The sequence below is a fragment of the Oryza brachyantha genome, chromosome 7 (assembly GCF_000231095.2).
Source record: "Oryza brachyantha chromosome 7, ObraRS2, whole genome shotgun sequence".
NCBI classification, from domain to species: Eukaryota; Viridiplantae; Streptophyta; class Magnoliopsida; order Poales; family Poaceae; genus Oryza; species Oryza brachyantha.
The window spans coordinates 5,252,991-5,275,433 of NC_023169.2; the positions used below are offsets into that span (position 1 = coordinate 5,252,991).

Here is a 22,443-nt window from a genome sequence, read left to right on the forward strand (position 1 = left end):
GCAACTTAAATCGATCTTATACGATAACCAGCAACCATACAAGTTTGATCAAAATACTGGACCTAACCAGCAAAGTAGTGATCTAGCTGATAAGAATACCAGTTGACGAGAACTCACTCAAGTGCTAGAGGTCTCTATCAAAAAGAGCTACTTCTAAGATGGCGGTGCATGGAGAATTATATTGTTGAACCTATTGTTGTCTTTACAGGGTTTCCATGTGCACATATTTATATCCTAGGGGTCTAGCAGAGTCCTACACGGTTACATGCTACCGTCGATATTTATCCCTAACAGGAAAAGGAAAATTAACATGCGTAACAAAACTAGACTAGATCTGATCATGACCAAACTAGTATTTGTTTTACCCTCTTTTTGGAAAGTGTATTTTATTTTAATAGTTTCAATTGGCTTTATCGACTTCCCTTGCATCGGTAGGTCAAATTTTGGTATCAACAAATATATATATATAGGAAGTCTCTATCCTGTGCAGTTACTCCCTTTACGTCTAAGGTGCAGAAACACATCTATACATATTTCTTCTCTCCTTCAACAGAAAATAGAAACTCTATACATGTAGTTGTATCATTCACATGAGATTTAATAGTATCTATACTTTCTGTTGGGTGAGAGCAGAAACAGTTATGAAAATGTTTTTTATCATGGACGTGCAGGGAGTAGCTACAACTAGTAGTAAGATCTATTTTTCATATATATATATAAGTGTTTTTAAATATTACCATGTCAAACAAACCATATATATATAAAATTGATTAAAAATCACTACAATATTATCACAGGAGTCTTTCCTTTATTTTTCCTTTGTAAGAGTTATCTTTTCCTTTTTTATACGTACATATAGATTAGGATTTTTTGGTTGTCCTTGGCCCACAGGATATGATACGTAGCAGCTCCCGAAAGATGTGTACATACATAAAATCTTGTGTATTTATATTCTCAATATTCTTTTATGTACTAGTTTATTCTATGTTTATCTCGTATTTCTTGCTGGGAAGGAGGAAAAATGAAGGGAGATACATGCTTTTCATCCAACTGCTGGTAACTTGTTGAATGGTTAGATGGCAGTAGGACTGGATGAAATGCTGGTGGCTGGCTTACTTCGCCTCGACTCGGCTCGACTCGTTTTAACTTCTTAACGAGCCAAGCCACCATTTTATCTCGTTTGCAATAACGAGCTAGCTCGTGAGCTAAACAAGTTGCATAGAAGGAATATTCTAGCTAGATTGCTTTATGCTTTGGTACTTAGGATATATGCAATCTTGATCATGAAATTACAGAAGCGTGGAATTGAATTTAGATTGTGTTTTTTATTAGAATTGGATTTAGATTATGTTTTTTTACATTTTTGTGGTCATTACAGATTTGTAGTGCAAAGCATCCATAATACGGTGTCTCATGAGCCTAACAAACTAGCTCGAGTTGACTAACGAGCCCAGCCGAGCTGGGCTACTAACTCGTTTTATTTAATGAGCCGAGTATCCTATCAGTGATATTTGTCGAGCTGGGCTGCTAGAGCCTAGTATCATTCCAGTGATATTTGCTAAAGTTGCAGCCAAAGCTGCAACTGCACATGATCTGGACCCTTCCAGTGATATTTGTCAGATCCAGCACAAGTTGCGTTGGACGAACAAGAAAGGTTGTGCATGCGTTTTAACTTTTAAAGTGTTGTATCTCGATCTCAGAAAGAAATAAACTTATTAAATATAATAAATTTTGATATTAATAAGCCATTCAACCTCCTTTTGTTTATGCTTGATTTATAAGCTAAAATTTGAATTTTAAGTTGAAGTTAATCTTAAGATTGTTTACATCGTAGTTTATTTTTGAGTCTTTGCTTTTGCTTTTATATAGTTAAGATACATAAATATTTATCCACGGATTATTTTTTAATTGTGGATAAGTTGTTTCATTTGCTTTTAATATAAGCCTATGGATAAGGCTACATCTGTACATCGAATGTTTGAAATAATCTTAAACTATATCTAACAGATTAAATATGTAATATATATCATATAATTTTTTTTCGAGAATGCCCTATACTACTTACATATGTCGGAATATGATCTATCAGGCTAAAATAAACAGGAAATAAAGTGTTTTAATTATTTATTTGGAAACAAATAATGATGAAAATTAACACTTAACATTCTGTTTGACTGAGGTAGCTGTAGATCCGATTTTGACGCGCCATGACTGGAGACGCGACCAAATTCTGGTTGCAGACCCAGATCGACCAGCGCAATATAGAAGGGGAAGGGCTAGCAACGTGAAAACGAAGTTCGTTCTCTTCACGTGACCTAACTCCGCACATCACTAATCCTCACAAGCGTTGGATCGATCTAAAGGCTTCCGCCTTCCATCTTCTTTAGCACCGGCGATGGTAACTGCTCCAGCGGCAGGACAGTGTCGCTGGTGACCCGAAGGTCGTCGCTACTCCAACCATGTATGACTAGATCGAGCTGCTAGGATTTCCGCTGCTCACTCGCCCTCTCCGATGGACAACGTCAATCCAGGTTGAGAAGTCACGCTTCTACCTTAATGACTCTATCGTGTTCATGTTTTCTAAGCCAGTTAATGTTCGTGAATTAGCTTACATTTGTATCAAATATAAGCGATTCACGAACATTAACTGGCTTAGAAAGCATGAACACGACAAAATCATTAATGCGGAAGCGTGACTTCTGAACCTGGATTGGCGTTGTCAATCGGAGAGGGCGAGTGAGCAGCGAAAATCCTAGCAGCTCGATGTAGTCGTACACGGTTGGAGTAGCGACGACCTTCTGGTTGCCAGTGGCACTATCCTGCTGCTCGGCACTTACCGTCGCCGATGCTGAAGATGGAAGGCCACGGCCTTCAGATCGATCCAATGCTCGTGAGGATCGGTGATGTGGGGAGTTAGGTCACATGAAGAGAACGAACTTCATTTTAAGGTTGCCAGCCCCTCCCCTTTTATATTGCACTGGTCGGCGCTGGTCAATCTGTGGCTACAACTAGAATTCGGTTGCGGCTCCGATCGTGGCACGTAAAAATCGGATCTATAGTTACCTCAGTCAAACAGAACGTTAAGTGTTAATTTTCGTAATTATTTGTTTCGAATAAATAATTAACACATACTTTATTTCCTGTTTATTTTAGCCTGATAGATCATATTCCAACAACCTACACTACATATATTATAAGTCTAATCATAATAGTACAGGGTGCATCAAAACCATTGGATCACTACTACCATCGTAGAGTATATCCAACAAAAATACTCTATTTTCTCCTTTTCTTTTCTTACAATCAGCACTGATAGGCCAGCAGTACTATATGTCTGGTTAACACAGGTGTCGGTACAAGAAAAACAGATAGCATCGAGCTGGCTTGACCAGAGGAGTTTAAACTACACAAATCATATTGCAAATCCACGTACAAATCTAATATAACTAGAAAATTATCAAATTTTATTCAGAAAATTTTCAAATCGACAAATCATCGAGCTGGATCAGGCAACGGCAAGAAGCGGAGGAGGAAGAGGAGGCAAGGCAGTGGTAGCAGCGCCGAGGTGCGAGACGGCCAGATTTAAAGAGGCAGCACTCCATTGGCTCGGTTGGATACCATAAGCTAGTAAACTGGCACCAATGTCTCACACGTAACTCTCCTTTTTCTTTTATATACCGACATATATAAGGGTAATTGTTTGGCTTTTTCACAGACGACGTGTTTGTAAATAAAATAATAACTTATGAATAAAACTTTTTTATATATATTTTAGCGATCTAAAAGCCAACGGCGTTGGATAATAAACATTGATTAAAAAAACCCTAATAGATTATATACGCAGTAGTTTTAGATTTTTAATTAATTTTGTCGTTAATACTATCAAATAACTATTAAGAAAATTATATACTCTCATCTTTTATCAACCAAAATAACATGGACCTTAATCTAAGACAAAAGGGAAAACATGTATATGCGCTCTTTTAGTTGATTTTTCTCATGTTTTTCTCCGGCTTTTGCGCGCATGCTTTTCAAACTACTAAACGGTGTGTTTTTTTTTAAAAAAAGGTTTCTATGGTTAAGTTAATCATATCACATTTCTAAAGTATATTTTCAACTTTATCACAAAATCAAATAACCTTTCATCTTTACTCCTTCGTCGCAAAAGAACACATAAGTTGCCCCCTGTCTGCACTCTGCCATGGGCACTGCACCCAAACGTAAATGCACGTATCTCCCCCCATCAATTTGTTTTGACACATATACATACGCTGAGATATGAAGCCAGCCTATCGCTATGTGTATATCCGCCATAATTTGCCTCTGGGCTAAGGATCTCCTTCCAAGCGTTGGTAGCTAGCTGCAACATCGATCTATCGGAATGGGAGGTATCCGGAAGCATGGGAATGCAGTTTCTCCGCCACCATGTTTGGCCTCTGCGTGCTACAGTTGACTCCTCCATCGCGTTCAAGCAACGTGGCTACCGAAATCTTTGGCAACGTGATACACTCATGTTGGCCCTAGTGCTTGCATTGAGAGATTGCAGTGTCTTTGCACGAAAGTGTCTGTTGATGCTACGGATGCATCAATACATCACTTGGATCCTCAGCTTGATTTGGCCTTGTTGTAGTTCCTAGCTAGTTGCCAGTGATGAGTTAGTTGTTCATATTTCTCTGATTGCTGTTGTGATGGCAACCAGCGCACATATGTTGTAGCTGAAGTTGTTTTATGTATGACGTACCTACATAGTTTTTCTCTGTATGGAAGAGACTTTTTTACCGTATTCGAGAAGGTATATCATGTTTCTACTGCAAAACTTAATATATATATATAACTTTTCGTGTATGATTTTGGTAGATACTTTCTTGTATAATATAAAATTTTCTTGTGGATGAATATCAAAAGAAAACTAGTGTTTTTTATAAACAAATTAAGAAAACAAGGGTTGAATTGATCAAAACTAATTCCGACAATACGAAGTTGATCACTAACCAGCCCTAATTGGCAGCCACCTATCATTTCGGCATATAAATTTCAAAATATTTTGTAGTTTTGGGATACAATGAGTTAATTAAATATGTAGTTTTATGATACACACCCTTAATTTATAGTTTTCTAATTGTTTGACCAAATTAATTATTGTTTTGTGAACTTTACTCCATAGTAAAATATACATATTCTTAGTGATCTTAAAAGTAGAGGTTGACTAATAATAAACTACAATGAAAAAACTAAAATCGACTTTAAATTTAAGGCTTAGACTTTAAATTTTGATTTATAAATATAAATAAAAATAAAAAGACGTGATTGATACCCTGTTGTGCAGCCATCTTGTGCGTCCAGTCGACTACACAAGCAAGCTGAGCATGCTATTGCTATCTTATGATCGTTGATCTCACGTATAGAGATACCACTCACACACAGGTGCGAAATAATAAAGATATAGGTAGAGAATGTTTTTACGAGGTAAACCTTGAGAAGAGGACTGGTAACTCCTGTTTAAAATTAAGACAAAGAACGAGGTAACCAATTATATGAGGGACATTGTGCCTAATATCCAGATACAACACAAAAACAGAATTAGAGCCTGTGGCTCGACAGCTATTCGAGACAAGTGTCGGTTACCGTTGCCAAACTCACTTCAACAATAGCGAAACTAGAAATTTTACCCTGAGAGAAGGGTCAATTATCAACCCTTTAGAGCATGTTCAATGGTAGAGCTTATTATGGGCTCTATCTCAAACCACGTCAGTAACAAGAGTCTATTTTATAATGACACGTACAAAGGTGGAGTCATGTGTTGTTTCTTCATTAATACAATAAAATATTTTTTACGCTAGTTTTCTTTTTATACACGCTCATGCAAGAAAGTTTCCTTTAATAAATCCTAAGAGTCGACTCTAAGCCTTCCTCCACGTCACCAAATTTGCTTACGTGGCGATTGAGAGAGTCGGCTAATAATTTGGTGAGACCGTTCATGTAAATTTTAATACATGGAAATTTTAATAGATCAGCTGACTCCACAGTTGTACGTGGCTGCATGACAAGTAGGTACCTCCAAGGCTCCAATTTGTCATGGAAGGCAATTTCTCAAAACCATCCATCGTCCTAACTGTGGAAAAAGACCTGATGGTGAAGCCTCCAAGGAAGCCAAAAGGCACCGATGGCACTGCCAATGTCCATCCAAGAATTACATTTTTCACGTGAACACATGGTGACACCTCAAAGGTGAAAACGGGCTAGGCTACAAATGATGCAATACATATGTAAACAGGACATTTTATAGGATATATATTTTATACAGTTCATACAGCTCAGTTGTACACATTTGCACGTACAACACATTATACAGTTCATCCAAGAATTAACTCAGTTTGGCCTGTTCAGAAAGGTACGCTAAAAAACAATAAGCAATGTGTTTCATCCATCTGTTCGATCGTGTTTGTCACCATATGTGAAACTCAAGGGTGAGGACAATCTTATAATCTTTTGCATATTTCATTAGTTGTTAATTTTTACGTGCTGGACAATTTTATCGTGTGATCAGTTCGACTAAATATGATATTATCCTCAATTTTGTGTTATATATGATATATATCTTACCATCGCTAAATTTTGATGTCATACTGGTCAATTTTATGGTACATGATATTTCAGTCAATTATTAAGATTTGAGGTATTAAAAAATTCTTAATCCTTAACATCTCGAATACTCAACCTTTAAATCTTCTCCCCGCCCCTATGGCAAGCCATGTAAATCTGTAAATGGCATGTAAATTCCCATCAATTAATTAATTTGTCATATCTATATGCCCATCATTATATATAACATTTGCATGCCGAGTCATCAGAGTCAGAACTCCATAGCCCAACCGGAGAGACCACTGTTCGTTCCACCTTCTTCCTCAGCTCAGAACGAGTGGCATCCGGAAGTATCGTAAGGTCCTTCTGATTGCAAGATTTTATTGTGTATTTTTAAATAGTGACAAATCATCGAAAATATGTTTAAGTGGATGCATGAAACAAGCGCTCTCCATACAAAATTTCACTTCAAAGTCTCGTAATCTAGCGTATCACTTATGTGACCAATAGTAGTTGATTAAATGTGTGGTCACGTAACGAATTACCCTCAGTAAAGGTTCCAATCCAGTTTCTTTATAATCTAGAAAACTGTGTACACCAAGTTTTACTTCCATAAAACTTAAATCCGTTCTCTCATCACTGTTAACGTCTAAATTTGATATGATTCTTTAGTGGATTTGGCTAACTAAATGAGTCTATTGATGTATGGAAAAACCGGATTCAAAAAGAAATTGACAAGACTGTCGCAACACGGTTTTTATTCTTTTCTAAAAAATTTCTTGTAATTATGCATGAGTAGTTATTTTCTTCTATTTTTTGTTAGAAAAGTATTATCTTGTGTCCACGTTGGACTCTTAGGACCCAAGGGTATAAATATGTACTCCCGGTGTCCATTAAAGCATCTCATCACTCCAATACAATTTCGGCGCATCGTCACCCTTAGAAATAGTTTGTAAAAAGTTTCTATGCAGAAGTTCATCCTAAACCCTAACCCTAAGTTCATCCTCTCCCCTTTAATTGCACTATAGATTTTTAATATTATAATAGTTAACTTCGTAGTTTATACTATTAAATAACTATAAAAAATTATATAATCTCATCTTTTATCAACCAAAATAACGCGGACCTTATTCTAACACCAAAGGGAAAAACATGTATATCAATATATCTTCATTCAATCGGATCACGAGCACAAGATTTTCCAATAGAAGTTGGCCCCGTCTGAAGTCTGCATATCCATGTGCACTGCACCCAAACGTAAATGCACGTATCTACCCCATCAATTTGTTTTGACACACATGTAGATACGCTGATATATATGCAGCCAACGCATCGGAATAATTTGCCACTGGGGGTCAAGGAGATCTTGCAAGCGTTGCTAGTATAGTTGAAACATCAATCTATGTATCGGAATGAGAGGTATCCGGAAGCATGGGAGGGGAGTTTCTTCACCACCCTGTTTGGCCTCTACGTGCTAAAGTTGCTTTCTCCGTAGCGGCTACTCAAATCGTTGGCACCGTGGTACACCCATGTTGGCCCTAGTGTTTGTATTGAGAGATTGTAGTGCCTCTGCACAGAAGTGTGTTGGTGCTGCAGTTGCATCAGTACTATTGGATCCTTAGCTTGATTTGATCTTATTGTAGTGATAACAACCATGGCACATCGACTGTTGTAAGCTGAAGTTGTTATATGTACGGCAGACCGATAGTTTTCCTCTGTAACCGTGGCCAATGGGCAATAAGAGGCTTTTACTGTAATCAATAAGTTATATTGTATATATTATAAAACTTATATATGTATGTATTAAAACTATTTGTGTATAATTTTAGTATCTCTAGATACTTTCTCTAAAACTTTCTCGTGTAAATATATCAAAATAAAACTAGTGTTGTTTAAGAAAACAAATTAAGAAAACAAGTGTTGAATTGATCAAAACTGGTTCCTACAATACGAAGTTGATCACCAACCAGCCCTAACCGGCAGTCGCCGACAATTTTACATATAAATTTCAAAATAATATCTTGTTTTGGGATAGGTAGTTTTGTGACACACACTTAGTCTGTAGTTCTCTAATTGTTTGATCAAATTAATTGATGTTTTATGAAATTTACTCCATAGAGTAAAATATACATATTCTTAGTGATTAACTAAAAGAAAAAACTGAATAATTAACTTTAAATTTAAGGTTTTAAATTTAAATGTTGGTTTATAAACATAAATAGAAACGAAAAGATGAGATCTTGTGCGTCCAATCGACAAAGCTGAGCATGCTATCTTATGGTCGTGCATATATCTCACATATAGAGATGCCATTCACACACAGGTCCGAAATATTAAAGATATAGGCATGCAATTAAGAAGAGGACCTTGAGAAGAGGACCGGTAGAACCTGTTTAAAATTAAGACGAAGAAAGAGTTTACCAATTACTTGAGGGAAATTGTGCCTAAAATCCACATAGAACACAAAAATAGAATTAAGAGCATGTGGCTTGACAACTATTCGAGACAAGTGTGGGTTACCGTTGCCAAACTCATGACAACAATGGCGAAACCAGAAATTTTACCCTTCATTCCCTTATAATTTGGTGATCAGCTCGATCGTTCATGTAAATGACAGAGACACCTCAAAGGTGAAATGGGCTAGGTTACAAACGATACAATAGATATGTGAACATGCCATTTTATAGGATATTTTATGCAATTAATACAGGTCAGTTGTACACAGTTGTACAATAAAGCCTCCCTTGTTCCCATTTTGGTAAAAATTAAGTCAGTTTGGCCTATTCAAACAGATATGGTAAAACACAATTAAGCGACGTGCTTCATCCGGCCATGTCTGTTACCATATGGCCAGCCATGTAACTCTGTGTATATATATTATCCGGCTGGGTTCATGCTTGCCCATTATTAATTATATACAACATCTGCATGCCGAGCCATCAGAGTCAGAACTCCATAGCCCAACCGGAGAGACCACGCTTTTGTTCCACCTTCTCTTTAAGCTCAGTATCAGTGGCATCCGGAAGTATTATAAGCTCATTCTTATTGCAAGATTTTATGGTGTGTTTTTCAATAGTGATAAATCATCAAAAACATGTTTAAGTAGATGCATGTAACAACTACTCTCCATGAAAAATTTCACGTGAAAGTTCTGTAATCTAACGTATCACTTAAATTCTGTATCTAAGTGACTGCTAGGAATTGATTAAATGTGTGGAAATGTACCGAATTACTCTCAATGGAGCTTTCTATCTAGTTTCACAGTATAGGAAACTGTGTACATCAAATTTTATCTCCATAAAACTTAAATCCACTGTCATCATTGTTAACACCTAAATTTGGTATGATTCTGTTGACACCAAAAGTTGATTTATGACGTGTCACACACATAGGCCTATAAGTCTTCTAGATCGCTTCAGTAGAGAACCTAAATTCTTAGAATCGTAAATTGAAAATAGGCATGCCCGTCAATTTGACCCTACAACTAACAACATATGAGAATATAGAAAAAATATTAACCCTAAACACTCTATCGGCTAGATAGCCGATATCGCTTTTAGGACCCTGGTCAATAAATGATATCTATCGGCACTTCATGAATTTATTACAAGAAAACATAAATGCACTTTAATCACCAAAATTCACCTTAGAAGATTGGACTCAATTGAGACAGTTCTAAAGCTGATCTAATAACCAACCCATTTACCGATTATTATACCAATAACTTCCAGCCAATAAATCATATTATATAAATTGAGCATAATGATCTGAACTATTGTATTAATAGACAATAATAACAACATCAAACAAACTCACATATATCCAACTTAAACCTAGAAGATCGAACTAAACCATGACAATTCAGGTTTAAGTGTGGTTGTATATTAATTCAAGATAATATTGCATAATATTAATGATTAAGTACTAGTCTAGCGTGATTCGCTGTCTAACTTCGCAAAACCCAGCAACTCAAGAGAACATCTAGAACCAGATCGGATCGAATTGTCATAGATCAGTGCAAACTGAGATAGTATGCAATCAGAACCGATATAATCATAGATGAACTAGTGATCTACAGATTTAATGAGCTAGCCGATGATCCACTAACAAATTACTAGCTAAAACTCTAGCAAAATAAACATGCATGCATTTGATCTAATCTATAACTATGAACTCAGATAAACACAATTGATTGGACCAAACCAAGACATAATTCAATCTAACAGTTCATACCTATAAACCATATCGAAACTCATACATGGCTCATGATTGACGATACATGATTATTTAAAACTAGAACGTAGATCAAAATAATCCCACAACCTCAGATAAAATCGTCGAATAGATTAGATGGAGTATCGGACCAAACCGAGAAAGTACAATCGAACCTATATGACAGGTTGACGAATAGGAGCTTACATTGCAAAGTCAATTAACCTTGCACCAACAGCTTGCTCCGTCAAAATTGGCGGTGATGCACCGGAAGTAGATGTATTGATTTGTATCCGATATGTTACAAACTATCAGAATTGGTATTTATACCATTACAAATCGACTCAAATAGATACGAACACGTATCTGTTAACTAATCTTAACAAATATAGACTATATCTTTCCTAACGAACTAATACCAAAACTAAGTTACTATATTACATATATCTCTCTATAAATAGACCATGTAACCTTCCTGAATCAATCTCTATTTATCTTAAATTACAATCAGACCCTTTTCTCCTTATCTGATTAAACTATTATTCGGGACCAACCATCAGTCCGATTCACCCCGCAATCCGATTGGATCTCAAACTTGCACATTTGTCACTAACGGCTAAAATCTGATTTTTGCCATTAACAAATTCTTTAGTGGCTTTGGTTAAGTACATGGCTCGTTGATGTATGGAACGACCGAATTCAAAACGGAATTAATATGACCACGGCAAGGCAGATTTTATACTTTTCTAAAATATTTTCTTGTAATTAGGAATGAGTTGTTATTTTCCTTTTTTTGTTAAAAAAGGCTTATCTTGTGTCCACGTTGACTCGATAAATATGTGCCCCGGGGCCGTGTAAATCGTTTCATCAGTTCAATACAATTTTGGCACATCGCCACCCTTATAAGTAGTTTTTATCGGTTGGGCTCTCGCATGGGCTGCATCGGTTAGGTCCGACCTCTAGCGTGTGAGTTTGTTCTTGTCACCAAGGTAGCCATATTGTCTAGATTAGGAATTTTTTGGTTCGGTCTGATATTCTGATATCTAGGTGTACAGCTCCTAGTTATTGTATCAATTTAAGTTTAAGCCACTTTTGCATTTTTTATCATTCTAGTTGTTTATTTGGAAATTGTATCAGCTAGATCAAGACTTTTTGGTTAGGTACAATATTCCGATCAAAACCAGTGATTATATCTGTTCGATTCTAAGTTACTCTTGTATCTTGGATTGATCTAGCTGGCCACTTTGAGACATTTAAGTTGACTTAATATTTGTTGTTTGATATCTTCAATCTTGTACTGTCTCTGTTATGTATGATCTATTAGATTACGTTTATCAAATAGTTTATACCATGTTGATTTATCTTGCTTATTGTTTTGTAGTTCCAGCTGATAAGTTATTAGTTATCCGCTCATAAGATTAATATTTTGGCTAGGTTTGGCAGCCAATCAATCTATCTCCTATTAACTGTGATCTGATGCCCCATCAGTTTGGTTAGACTAATCATGATTATCCTTAATAAGCTAGATTAGGTAGATTGTGTTGGTAGATGTATGCTTTTTATGGTCTCGTGTGTTCTGTTCGATGAATAAATATTTTCCTCATTATATCACCACCATAGCATACATCTGAGACCTCCACATAAAGTTGGGGATAATAATGAATTGAACTTCATTAATCCAGTGCTGAGGACAAGGAATTTTAGTAGTGTGCTACTAAATAAAGATTGAATATCGGCATCAGTGGGTGAAAGCCTATCTTGTAGATGTCTTATATTTTCAAGAAGAAATGATCTTTATAGAGAATAATAATGCACTAATCACATGAACAACAAAGTTTAGTTGTTTCTCCTATAAGCTAGAACTGGGAGCTTGCTAGATAATTCTAATGAACTAAAAGGAGTAACCAGAAGTTATGTTTACATGTAGTAAACTTTCTGCTAAGAGAAATATACCCTGGGTTTTGAATAGTATATTCATTAATGCAAAATGAGTTGTTAGTAAATGATCTAAATTATGTTGGGACACCTATAGGTTTGAAGGTCAAACAACGCTTGTTATGAACTTGTTGATAACTCCGCTAACTCATGTAGAGTATTCACTATGAAGGTGAATTCCCTCACTAAGAGGTTCATCATGATTCATGATGATGAAAATGCATAAAGTGCCCACGTACTCTAATTCTAGGATGCGGAATAACTTTTTATCTTTCGTTCAGGAAATGACAAAGATATGGCTTATAATGAGTTACCCTCATGAAATAAGGATATGGAGAAAACAACTGTTGTTGACAACATCGCCTCTATTATTTCCCATGTTTCTCTAATGATAAACCGAGATCTGGAATCAAAGTCCATGCCTGAGTTGCATAAAAGCACTCACATCAGATCCATTGAAGAAAACCATGAGGTTGAACTATAATCATAGAATAAGTCTATGTGAACATGGATATCCAGACTTAACAGAATAATAAAGTGGTGAAAATAATATGGTTCATTGATCTTGCTACAAATCAATATTCTCCTAGTTGAATATATAAATTCCACAAGACATGTATCACTGGCAAATGGCATGAATGAATAAAAAAATATGTAGTCGATGGGTTAGATAATCCATAGAAGAGATTCATGAAGGTCTCACTTTCACATGGAAGAAAACATAATGGCAACAAATATAAGCCTCATATTAATTAATGTCGAAGATAATTTCATATGAATTTTCATGTTGAAAAAGAGAATGCAGTAAAAATGTGCTATATAAAGTAGTTTTACTTTTCTTGTGTCAATAGAAATGTCGTACTACTCAGAGGTGTTGCAATGAAATCTACGACTAAGTGCTTCTCAAATTTGATTTGAAGTGTTTCTCTTGTTTATTTTAAGTTTCATAGTGTTCTTTGAAAGTTCTGAAGGAAGATTCAGATATTTTGAAGAGGTGGTTTTGGACTTGGATTCGGTCTATTAAGTCACCGGAAGTTTCCAAGAGATTTTGTCTCGAGATTTTGAGCCCGTGAAATCACTAGAAGTTCTGAAACGTACCTTCGAAAGTTTTGAAGATATTTGGTCTTGAGATTTCGATTATGTGAAATCATCAGAAGTTTTGAAGAGCTATTCAGAAGTTTTGAAGAGTTGTTTTTCAAAAGAGGTTTGAAATTCCAAGTGTTGGATGGCCAAAGTTTTCATTGCTCGAAAGTTCCAAAGAGAACATTTGTTTACCCCCAATGGATAGATTTGGGGACTAGCTATAAATACATCTTTCATATCATGAAGCAAAAGCAATTGTGATGTACAATAGTGAGTAGTATGTTTCATTTTACTTAGACATTGGAAAATACATGGAATTACCAAATTATAATGTTAGTACTTATTGCACATATATAGTTCCTCATGGAAATGTAACTTTTGCATAGTAGGCATGTCTTTGGTACTTTAGATTTTATATAGTTTTTGTAATAAAATTGATGGTCAAATCTAGTTTTTAGCATCAAATATTTATGATGATAGAAATTATCAACTTAGATCTGGTATGCCCTCTCTTGTCCATATTAGACTATTCTTAGATGAGGCTAGCATTGTTAAAGAATATTAATGGTTTACTGCTTATATATGTCCATTGGAGCATAATCGTTGTCTTCTTGAAATGTGTCAAGTAGGAAAGGTGGCAAATAGGAATTACCAGTGAAAGTAGTATAATTGGCTATAGGAGTGTACAAATTAAGTGACATCTTGTCATGACTTATGCATAGGAACAAGAGACATCAGGGAATCAACAACCAAGCCCAACAATATACCAAATCATAGAAAAGGCAAATCTATGATATCATTATGTGCAAGAGATGGTTAATCTAGCTACTGCTAGCAAAACATATCCAAGCTACTGATGTTTTCGCAGACCCAACTCTATGATCCCATTGTGTGAAAGAGTAGTAGCATGGCTAATATAGCCAGTGCTAGAAAGATTATGGATTATCTCAGTGGTAAGGACCCTGGCCTAACTCGCTTAGATTTGCAGTTGGTTTCGTGCGTCTTGAGCAATCTAATGAACACAATCGCACTATTGATACATGGTTCTATGTTTATTAGACTATTACCAACAATAATGATGTTAGATTGTTGTTGATACCAATATGTCCCATAGAAGAGAAGATGCAAAATTTGGGGTGTCACATTGAATTATTGAACCCCATACAGGACTAGATCATCATTTATTTTTGATTTTTTAGGTGATATCATCTTCCTTGTTGATAACACTTGAGGTTGACAGCATAATTGTTAGTAGGTGCATAAGTTGGTGGTCAAATGAAATGCAAGTTTCTTACAAACATAGAGTTGGGCTAAAAATCAAAATTCCATGTTCTATCTCAGATACTCATAGTTCAAACTCTTGCAGAAAAATTGGAGTTAAAAAGATTGATGAATTGTGGAGGACGCAAGAAATTGTGTGCCATGTGCAATAGAATATTAATGCTTCCATAGTTGGCTTAACTACAATGGAAGATCAGAGGGCGGCTTAATCACAGCCACACCACACTCTTTCCTATTGCATTCCCTTGTCACGCATCATTTCTTGTTATGGTTCTATGTGAACGCTACCTTGCCGTACATCGAGCAGTATTTATTAGCACGGTTATAATTCAATGAGTTGTATGGTAGTACAATGCCTATCTAAGGTACAAAGAAACCAGTTATGAGGGATCAGGGAGGGGAAATTGTAATGGGGATATAACATATGTTCCTTGGCAAAATGGCAAATTATTGGTTTAAAAAACTATTAACCACTATCCCGGAACCATTCATCTATGACTCTTCCTTTGTGATGGGTATGGGGTCTTGTCACTAGTTAGTGATTAGTGATGAGAAACTTCACCATAACATGTAAACACATGTCATAGATAACCCATATGTGATAATTCATAACTCATTATCTCTAATGGGTCAAAGTGATGACCTGTCACCGATGACACTTTCATGATTTTTGAATTAAAAGCACCAAAAAGTCAAAACAAAAAAGATTTCAAAATTTTTCAAGCATTTAAGCATTATCACCTAGCAATGGACTCAAATCCACAATTTTTTTTTGAGTTAGTTGCAAATAAATGCCACAACATGGGCTCGAATTCAAGACTAACCATCTCACATATGAGCACATGCTGACTCTATTCTTGTTGTTATCCATTTAATTATTCTCATCTGGATTGTGTATGATATATTTAACATTCCATATGATTTCAAAAGAAAACATGGTTAACTATAAATTTGGAGATCTCATGAATTTCTACAAGTTTCATATAGGGCATGTCTATATCCGAGGTTGTTTGAAAAATACAAAAAACTATTTTTCAAAATAGATCTCATGTTATATGCATATTCAGTGATGTTAACGATCTCAAATGTAAATATTATCAATTATAAGGTTTTAGATATGGTTGATATCCATACACTATGATATAGAGCATGTATCCATCCGAGTTCATTTGAAAAGTTCAAAATTTTGTTTTTTTTCAAAATAGATCTCATCACTTATAATGTATTTTCGGTGACATAAACAATATCAAATCAAAATGTGTTATTAATAAAGTTTTAGCTATTGTCGAGATCTAAAACTTCTATATATGGCACGGCCGGTTCCTTCTGAGATTATTTCAGAAATTATAAAATTTGAATTTTAACTATATGTAATGCGTCGTAATTAACACACGTAAGAGGTAACTTTATCTATGATGGGTGCTAGTTACGACCCATCACAAATTGGTTGATATTAGTACGGCATGTCATAGATAATCTGTCAGTCATAATGGGCTATGGTTGTGACTAGTTGTAGATCAAGATCATATGTGAGTGGTTAACTTCGATCCATTGCACTTGATTTCTGTCATTCCTAGTAGCCATCATATGTGATGGGTTTTTTTTACCAATGAGATATGGATCATCTTAAACGGATAATGTTGACCCATCATGCATGCATGCCTGGATCTATAGCAATGAACTAATATAATATAAAATCAACTCAATTAGTTTGGCTTAGAACTTGGGCATATATGAGTGGTAGGTAATTGAAATTGGACATAAAAAATAGGGTGCTCAAGTATCGATGTATATCATCTAGTGGCTGACTGGTGGTGGCATAGTAAAATATGCATATATATGCTATGTCCTCTCTAGTACATACAGCACTATTCCCACATGAGGAGGCAATGCATTCCGGATAAAATGTTTGAAACCTCTCTCCCCCGTAAGAAAAACCATGTAAACTTATTAGTGTATGATTAACAAATATTAGCTATATACAACTTAAAAGTATATTAATATGATTTTCCAAAGCAACATTCCTATAGAAATTTTTAGAAATATTACTATATTTAGCAGTCCAAGAAACGTGCACACGAAAAACATAGGAGTAAGAGTTAAGATTAACAGGGATAAATGAACACATCGGCATTGTTGAAATATATCACATGCTTCCTGCAATACATATGTCTGTTGTAGTATAACTTATTAAAGATGTCACTATTTTTCCCAAAAACAATCTTGTTTGGTGAACAGTAATTGAGAGTGCAGTCGGACAAGTTTATCAACTACGAGCGGGTTGTAACATTGGCTACGGTTATCTATTTATTTATTTTTTTGTCTTTGGCCACGTTCAATAAGGGACCGGATAAGTAATAGATCGGTACATGATTAATTAATTAATTATTAAAAAATATATAATAGATTAATATGATTTTTTTCAAATAACTTTCCTATAGAAAATTATTGTAAAAATATGTTGTTTAGCAGTTTGGGGAGCATGCGCGCAGAAAAACAACTTTGATTAAGATAGGTGGTCTAACTCCTTGTTACCTTGAAAATTTGAACAATATCGTTGATGTACTAAAAATAATGTGATGTTTCAATAAAAGTTGGCTTACGTGAAACATTTAGGTCATAGAGCTTGAGGTTTTCCGTAACTTCAACAATAAACATGGAGTTTGTAAAGTTTAATTTTATTTTAAAAAAACATATGCACCTACAAATTTATGCTTCTTCAAGGTTTTGGTTGGATCCCATTTCTGCAATTCCATGGCTGGTTTCCATTATACTTCTATAATGATTACACGCAGCCTTTAAGTTTTTTTTTTCAGTCTTCTGTGAACCACAAACTCTGTAATATTCCTGGCGTTCCATGTTATAAGACTTTCTAATACTATCTAGACTCAGATATGTGTCGATGAATCTTGATAAATATAAAAAACCTATACATGAATATATGCATAAATCTAGACAAATCTAGAAAGTCTGGTAATATGGAACCGAGCGAATAAACAGCTGTACCTTCCTAATTTGGAGGAGCATTTACAGACATGTTCAGATTTGTTGGGCTCACTACTGGGTGAAGATTCACGTAGGGCGCCGGCCCACGAACTTTTCTTGTGGCCCAACTCAGCAAAACTGGGCCCACCCATCCCCCCACCCCCACCTACGTGCATCGTCCTCCTCGTCCACGGTGAGCCGGGGCCTCGCGCGCCGCCGCCGCCGACCGAAGCCGCAGCCGCGTGAACGGCCCGCCGCCTCGTTCGACGCGCCCGCGCCTCCCTCGGAGCATCTGCCGCCGCCGCCGCTGCGGGCGTGCGCACCGTCCCGGTGAGGACCCTTCTCCTCCTCCTCCTCCTTTTTTGCTCCACCGGTGGTCGGCGTGGGTAGGGGACCTGCATTGATTCCTCATTCCTCTCGGTGGTAAGGACCCTGCCCTCCTAGCTTGCCTGGATTTATCGTGCTCGTTTCCTCCGCCGTGCGCGATCAATCCCCGACCCCGCTGGCGATAGGTGGTTCGCTTCGGTGCCCATTGCCTGCACTGATACAGTAATACTGTCGGTATGCTGCTGATACCGATTTTCTTACGAATTTGGGGTTCGACTGAAGTGCTAACCCCTATGCCTGCAGCACCATCATTTACTTTTGATTTTTCACTGCTTGTGGTTGCGAGCTTAGTTGTTAGTGGAGGGATGAGATGATGAGAAATTGGTTGGTGAAAAAAAAATGATATAAATGTGATCTTGCTTTTCACCTGCAGCTAACCAATGTCCTGTTGTTTTAGAGGTTTAGCAGCAGTGTATTCTTCTGTTCATCATGGCTGGTTCGGTTGGGAATTTGTACTGATTCTGTACATGACGATGCTCTTCTGTTGGGACAATAGCAACTGGAAACAGAGAGCATGCCAAACTGGTTTATTGAGTTGCTGATTTCTGGCCACATATAGATCTTCATCGTTTAATATTTTGGTGGCCAGTAGAGGATTAGTCACTGTGAGGAACCTGAAAGTGTATTCTCTCTATTTCAAAATATATGGTGTATTTTGTTCTGTTAGGAAAAGGGTTTGGCCAAAAATTACTCTATTAGCATATAACTTTTATTATATAAAATTGATATGTTTAGATTCGTATTCAGAAGTATTTCTTATGATTATACTTTTTGGCACATAATTGATATATTAATAGAGTAATATTTTGTCAAACCTGTCATAACAAAACAAAATATGCTATATTTTGAAGTGGAGGGAGTATAACTAATAATGCTACCATGCTGGATAAGGTCATGTGGCTGCTTTTGGGACTCTGGTTAACAGCTCTAAGCACTATCTGATACCCATTACCTCTTTGTTTCTTGTTGGTCATTACCGATGGCTAGTTGCATGAGATACTCTATCTAAGGTTTTTAGAGGTCGTCATGTGAAAACCAATCATTCTACTTCAGTCGTTGTGTTGTCAGTCTAAAATTCATAAATTACAGCAAACTTCTTGATTTCAGGTGTGACAAGCAGCTTTTTATTGAATTCTTATGACGCCATATCCATTTGCAAGCTGCAGGAGTATCTTCTGTGCCGAAGAAATGTCTTCCTTTGAAAATCAGGCCACTGAAGCTACCAAGGTTACTGATGACATGAAGATGGACCCTCCCAGGATCAAAATACGTATACGTCTACCACCAAGAAAGAGGTTGACTAATAGCCTGCTCACAGATAAAAAAGAAGCACCTGATGATACAAGCAATGCCCCAAGTAATAGAGTGCCTGCACAAACTAAGATCAAGATACCACGCAAGAAGCTGACACTTACTGCAGTTCAGCACGACGCGAGCAGCATCTCCACAAGAGGACTATGCAATGAGGGTAATAACAATACCTCAAGCCAGATGCCTACCAGTGAACCTAATTGTGATATTTCTAGTGACAACCTACCTGACGCAGCCAATGACAGCATCCCAAGTGAGAACCTGACAACCACTGCAGCTCAGCATCAGGCAAGCAGCATCTCCACAAGAGGACTGTGCAATGAGGCGAATAACAATACCTGGAGCAAGGCACTTTATGGTGAACCTAATTGTTGCATTTCTAGGGACAAGCTACCTGAAGAAGCCAATGACAGCATCTTATGCAAGAACCTGACAACCACTGCAGCTCGGCATCACACGATCCTCATCTCCACAAGAGAACTGTGCAATGAGCCTAATATCAATACCTTGAGCAAGATACTTCCCAGTCAACCTCATTATGACATTCCTAGCGAAAAGCTACTTGAAGACAATGACAGCATCCGAAGCAAGAACCTGTCAATCAATGCAGCTCAGGCTTACACAAGCAGCATCTCCACACAAGGACTGTGTAATGAGGCCAATAACAATACCTTAAGCAAAACACTTCCCAGTGAACCTACTTGTAGTGAAAAACTACCTGAAGAAGCCAATGACAGCATCCCAAGCAAGAACCTGGCAATTACTGCTGGAGTGTGGGGAAACTATGTTGGCAATTACTTTGTGAAAGAGGGTCTGTGTGAAGAGGCTAATGACAATATCCTAAGCAAGACGACACATCCTGCACCAAATAAGGAATTACCTTCAAAGCCGGTAGAGAGCATGCCAAGCAAGAACCTGACAGCTATGGGAGTGCTGAGTGAGGAGATAAATAGCCACTCCCTGAGGCTATTTCAAGAAACTAACATCCCAAGTAAGGTAGTACTACCTGAAAAGTCTAAGAACCATAGCAGGAATCTGACAACCACTGCTGTGAAGTGTGAGGAGGCTAACAATAACATTCTTACCACAAAGCTGTCTGATAAGACTAAGAACAATACTCAAAGCAATAGACCAACTGATCCACATAGGAAGAACAACCCACAGAAGATGCTGTGTACCTCTGCAGTACATGCTGCTCATGCCAGTCAGAATACCTCTGAAATGAAGATGGCTAACTCTGAAATGAAACATTCTACCTCTTTTTTCCAGTCTGCAGAACAAGGCATCAATGCAGCAAACTTCGAGGCCATAAAACAGTACCAAGAGTTCGAGGATAAGGTCAAAAGAACTGTATATCTTGATTACTTTTCTCACCAGGCTACCGAGACTGTCATCAAAACAGCTCTGAGTCAATTTGGAACTGTGAGAGAGATCAATTTTTTGGTGAACTACACCATTCCCTTTAGTATTCCACAGTCTGCATTAGTCATAATGGAGACTGAGAAGGATGCTGTGGCTGTGGTCAATATGCTCAATGAGTTCCCTTTTATGATGTCTGGAATGCCAAGGCCTGTGAGGGCAGTACGTGCTACCTCTGAGATGTTCAATGATCGCCCCAGGAAACCTGGGACTAAGTTAGAGTTTCGCTGGGTGGGCTCGACGGATGCTGATTATCATATTGTCAAGAAGTTGAAGTTAATGTCCAGGAGACATGAGCTGGAGAACTTGGCATTAGTCAAGGTAAAATCTCATCCTTATTGGCCTTCTTTGGATCCTCCACTTTATAGATCCTCCGCTCCTAAATTTTCGCATGTCTTTCTACCATTTTTCTGTTGAATAGCAATCATCTTTACCATGTCCTCCTTTTTGATGAATTTAGTGATTGTCTTCCAGTTATGTATTTCACTCCTTATTCGGTTTGTAATCAATGGAAAATTGAGGATTGATGTTCATCCTTTTTTATTGCTTTGAATCCTTGTAGCATGAACTGGAAGAAGAACATTTCCTTGCAAAACATCAGGAGGAGATTTTGAATTGCAATCAGAGGAAGCTTGAAACTGTGGACTCCATAATGTTGTCTGGCAAGTTTAATCGCTTGTCACACATTTATAGCGTCAGTGTGGATGAAGTGTTTTGCAACAAGTGGCTTGTGTAAATGATCCTCGTTCTCCAGACAGCACTGGTAGCTTATTGGAAAGGTTTAATGTTTGTGAATCAAGAATTTAACAGAATTTGATACGACTTCTGGAGTTTGGACTCCGAAATAGGAGAGTAAAGCTGCCTTCTTTACTCATTTTTGGCACTGAACAATTAACCAACTCTCTATCGGTGGAAATTTCTACCTGGTGAATGCATTAGTATTTGTCCTTGAGAAAGTTGATGCATTAGTATTTGGTGACTATTCTGTTTTCCATTTACCCACAAAACTTGAAATAGACTTGAAATATGTATATTTTTATTCATAATGAATTTCATTTTATCTTGTGAAATTCTTTCCATCAAGGTGTGAATGCTAGATTTTTTTAAAAAATTGCATGAAACTTCATAAGCATGCCATTGCTGGCAAATTTATTTTGTTTTATTGGAAGGCCACTGAATAACACACATGACAGTTTTCATACTCAACCAATGATAGTCCCATGATCAATTAACTTTTTCGTATACTCG

At 36.8% G+C, this 22,443-nt stretch overlaps 1 protein-coding gene across 1 annotated transcript; it reads left to right on the forward strand.

Moving 5' to 3' along the window:
• The first annotated feature begins 13,060 nt into the window (after window positions 1-13,060).
• LOC102720619 lies at window positions 13,061-22,213 on the forward strand. Its single transcript, XM_040525880.1, has 4 exons — window positions 13,061-13,201; window positions 18,164-18,408; window positions 19,632-21,516; window positions 21,758-22,213. The coding sequence occupies exons 1-4, from the start codon at window positions 13,061-13,063 to the stop codon at window positions 21,929-21,931; spliced, it is 2,445 nt and encodes an 814-aa protein (XP_040381814.1). The 3' UTR covers window positions 21,932-22,213.
• The last annotated feature ends 230 nt before the right edge of the window (window positions 22,214-22,443 follow it).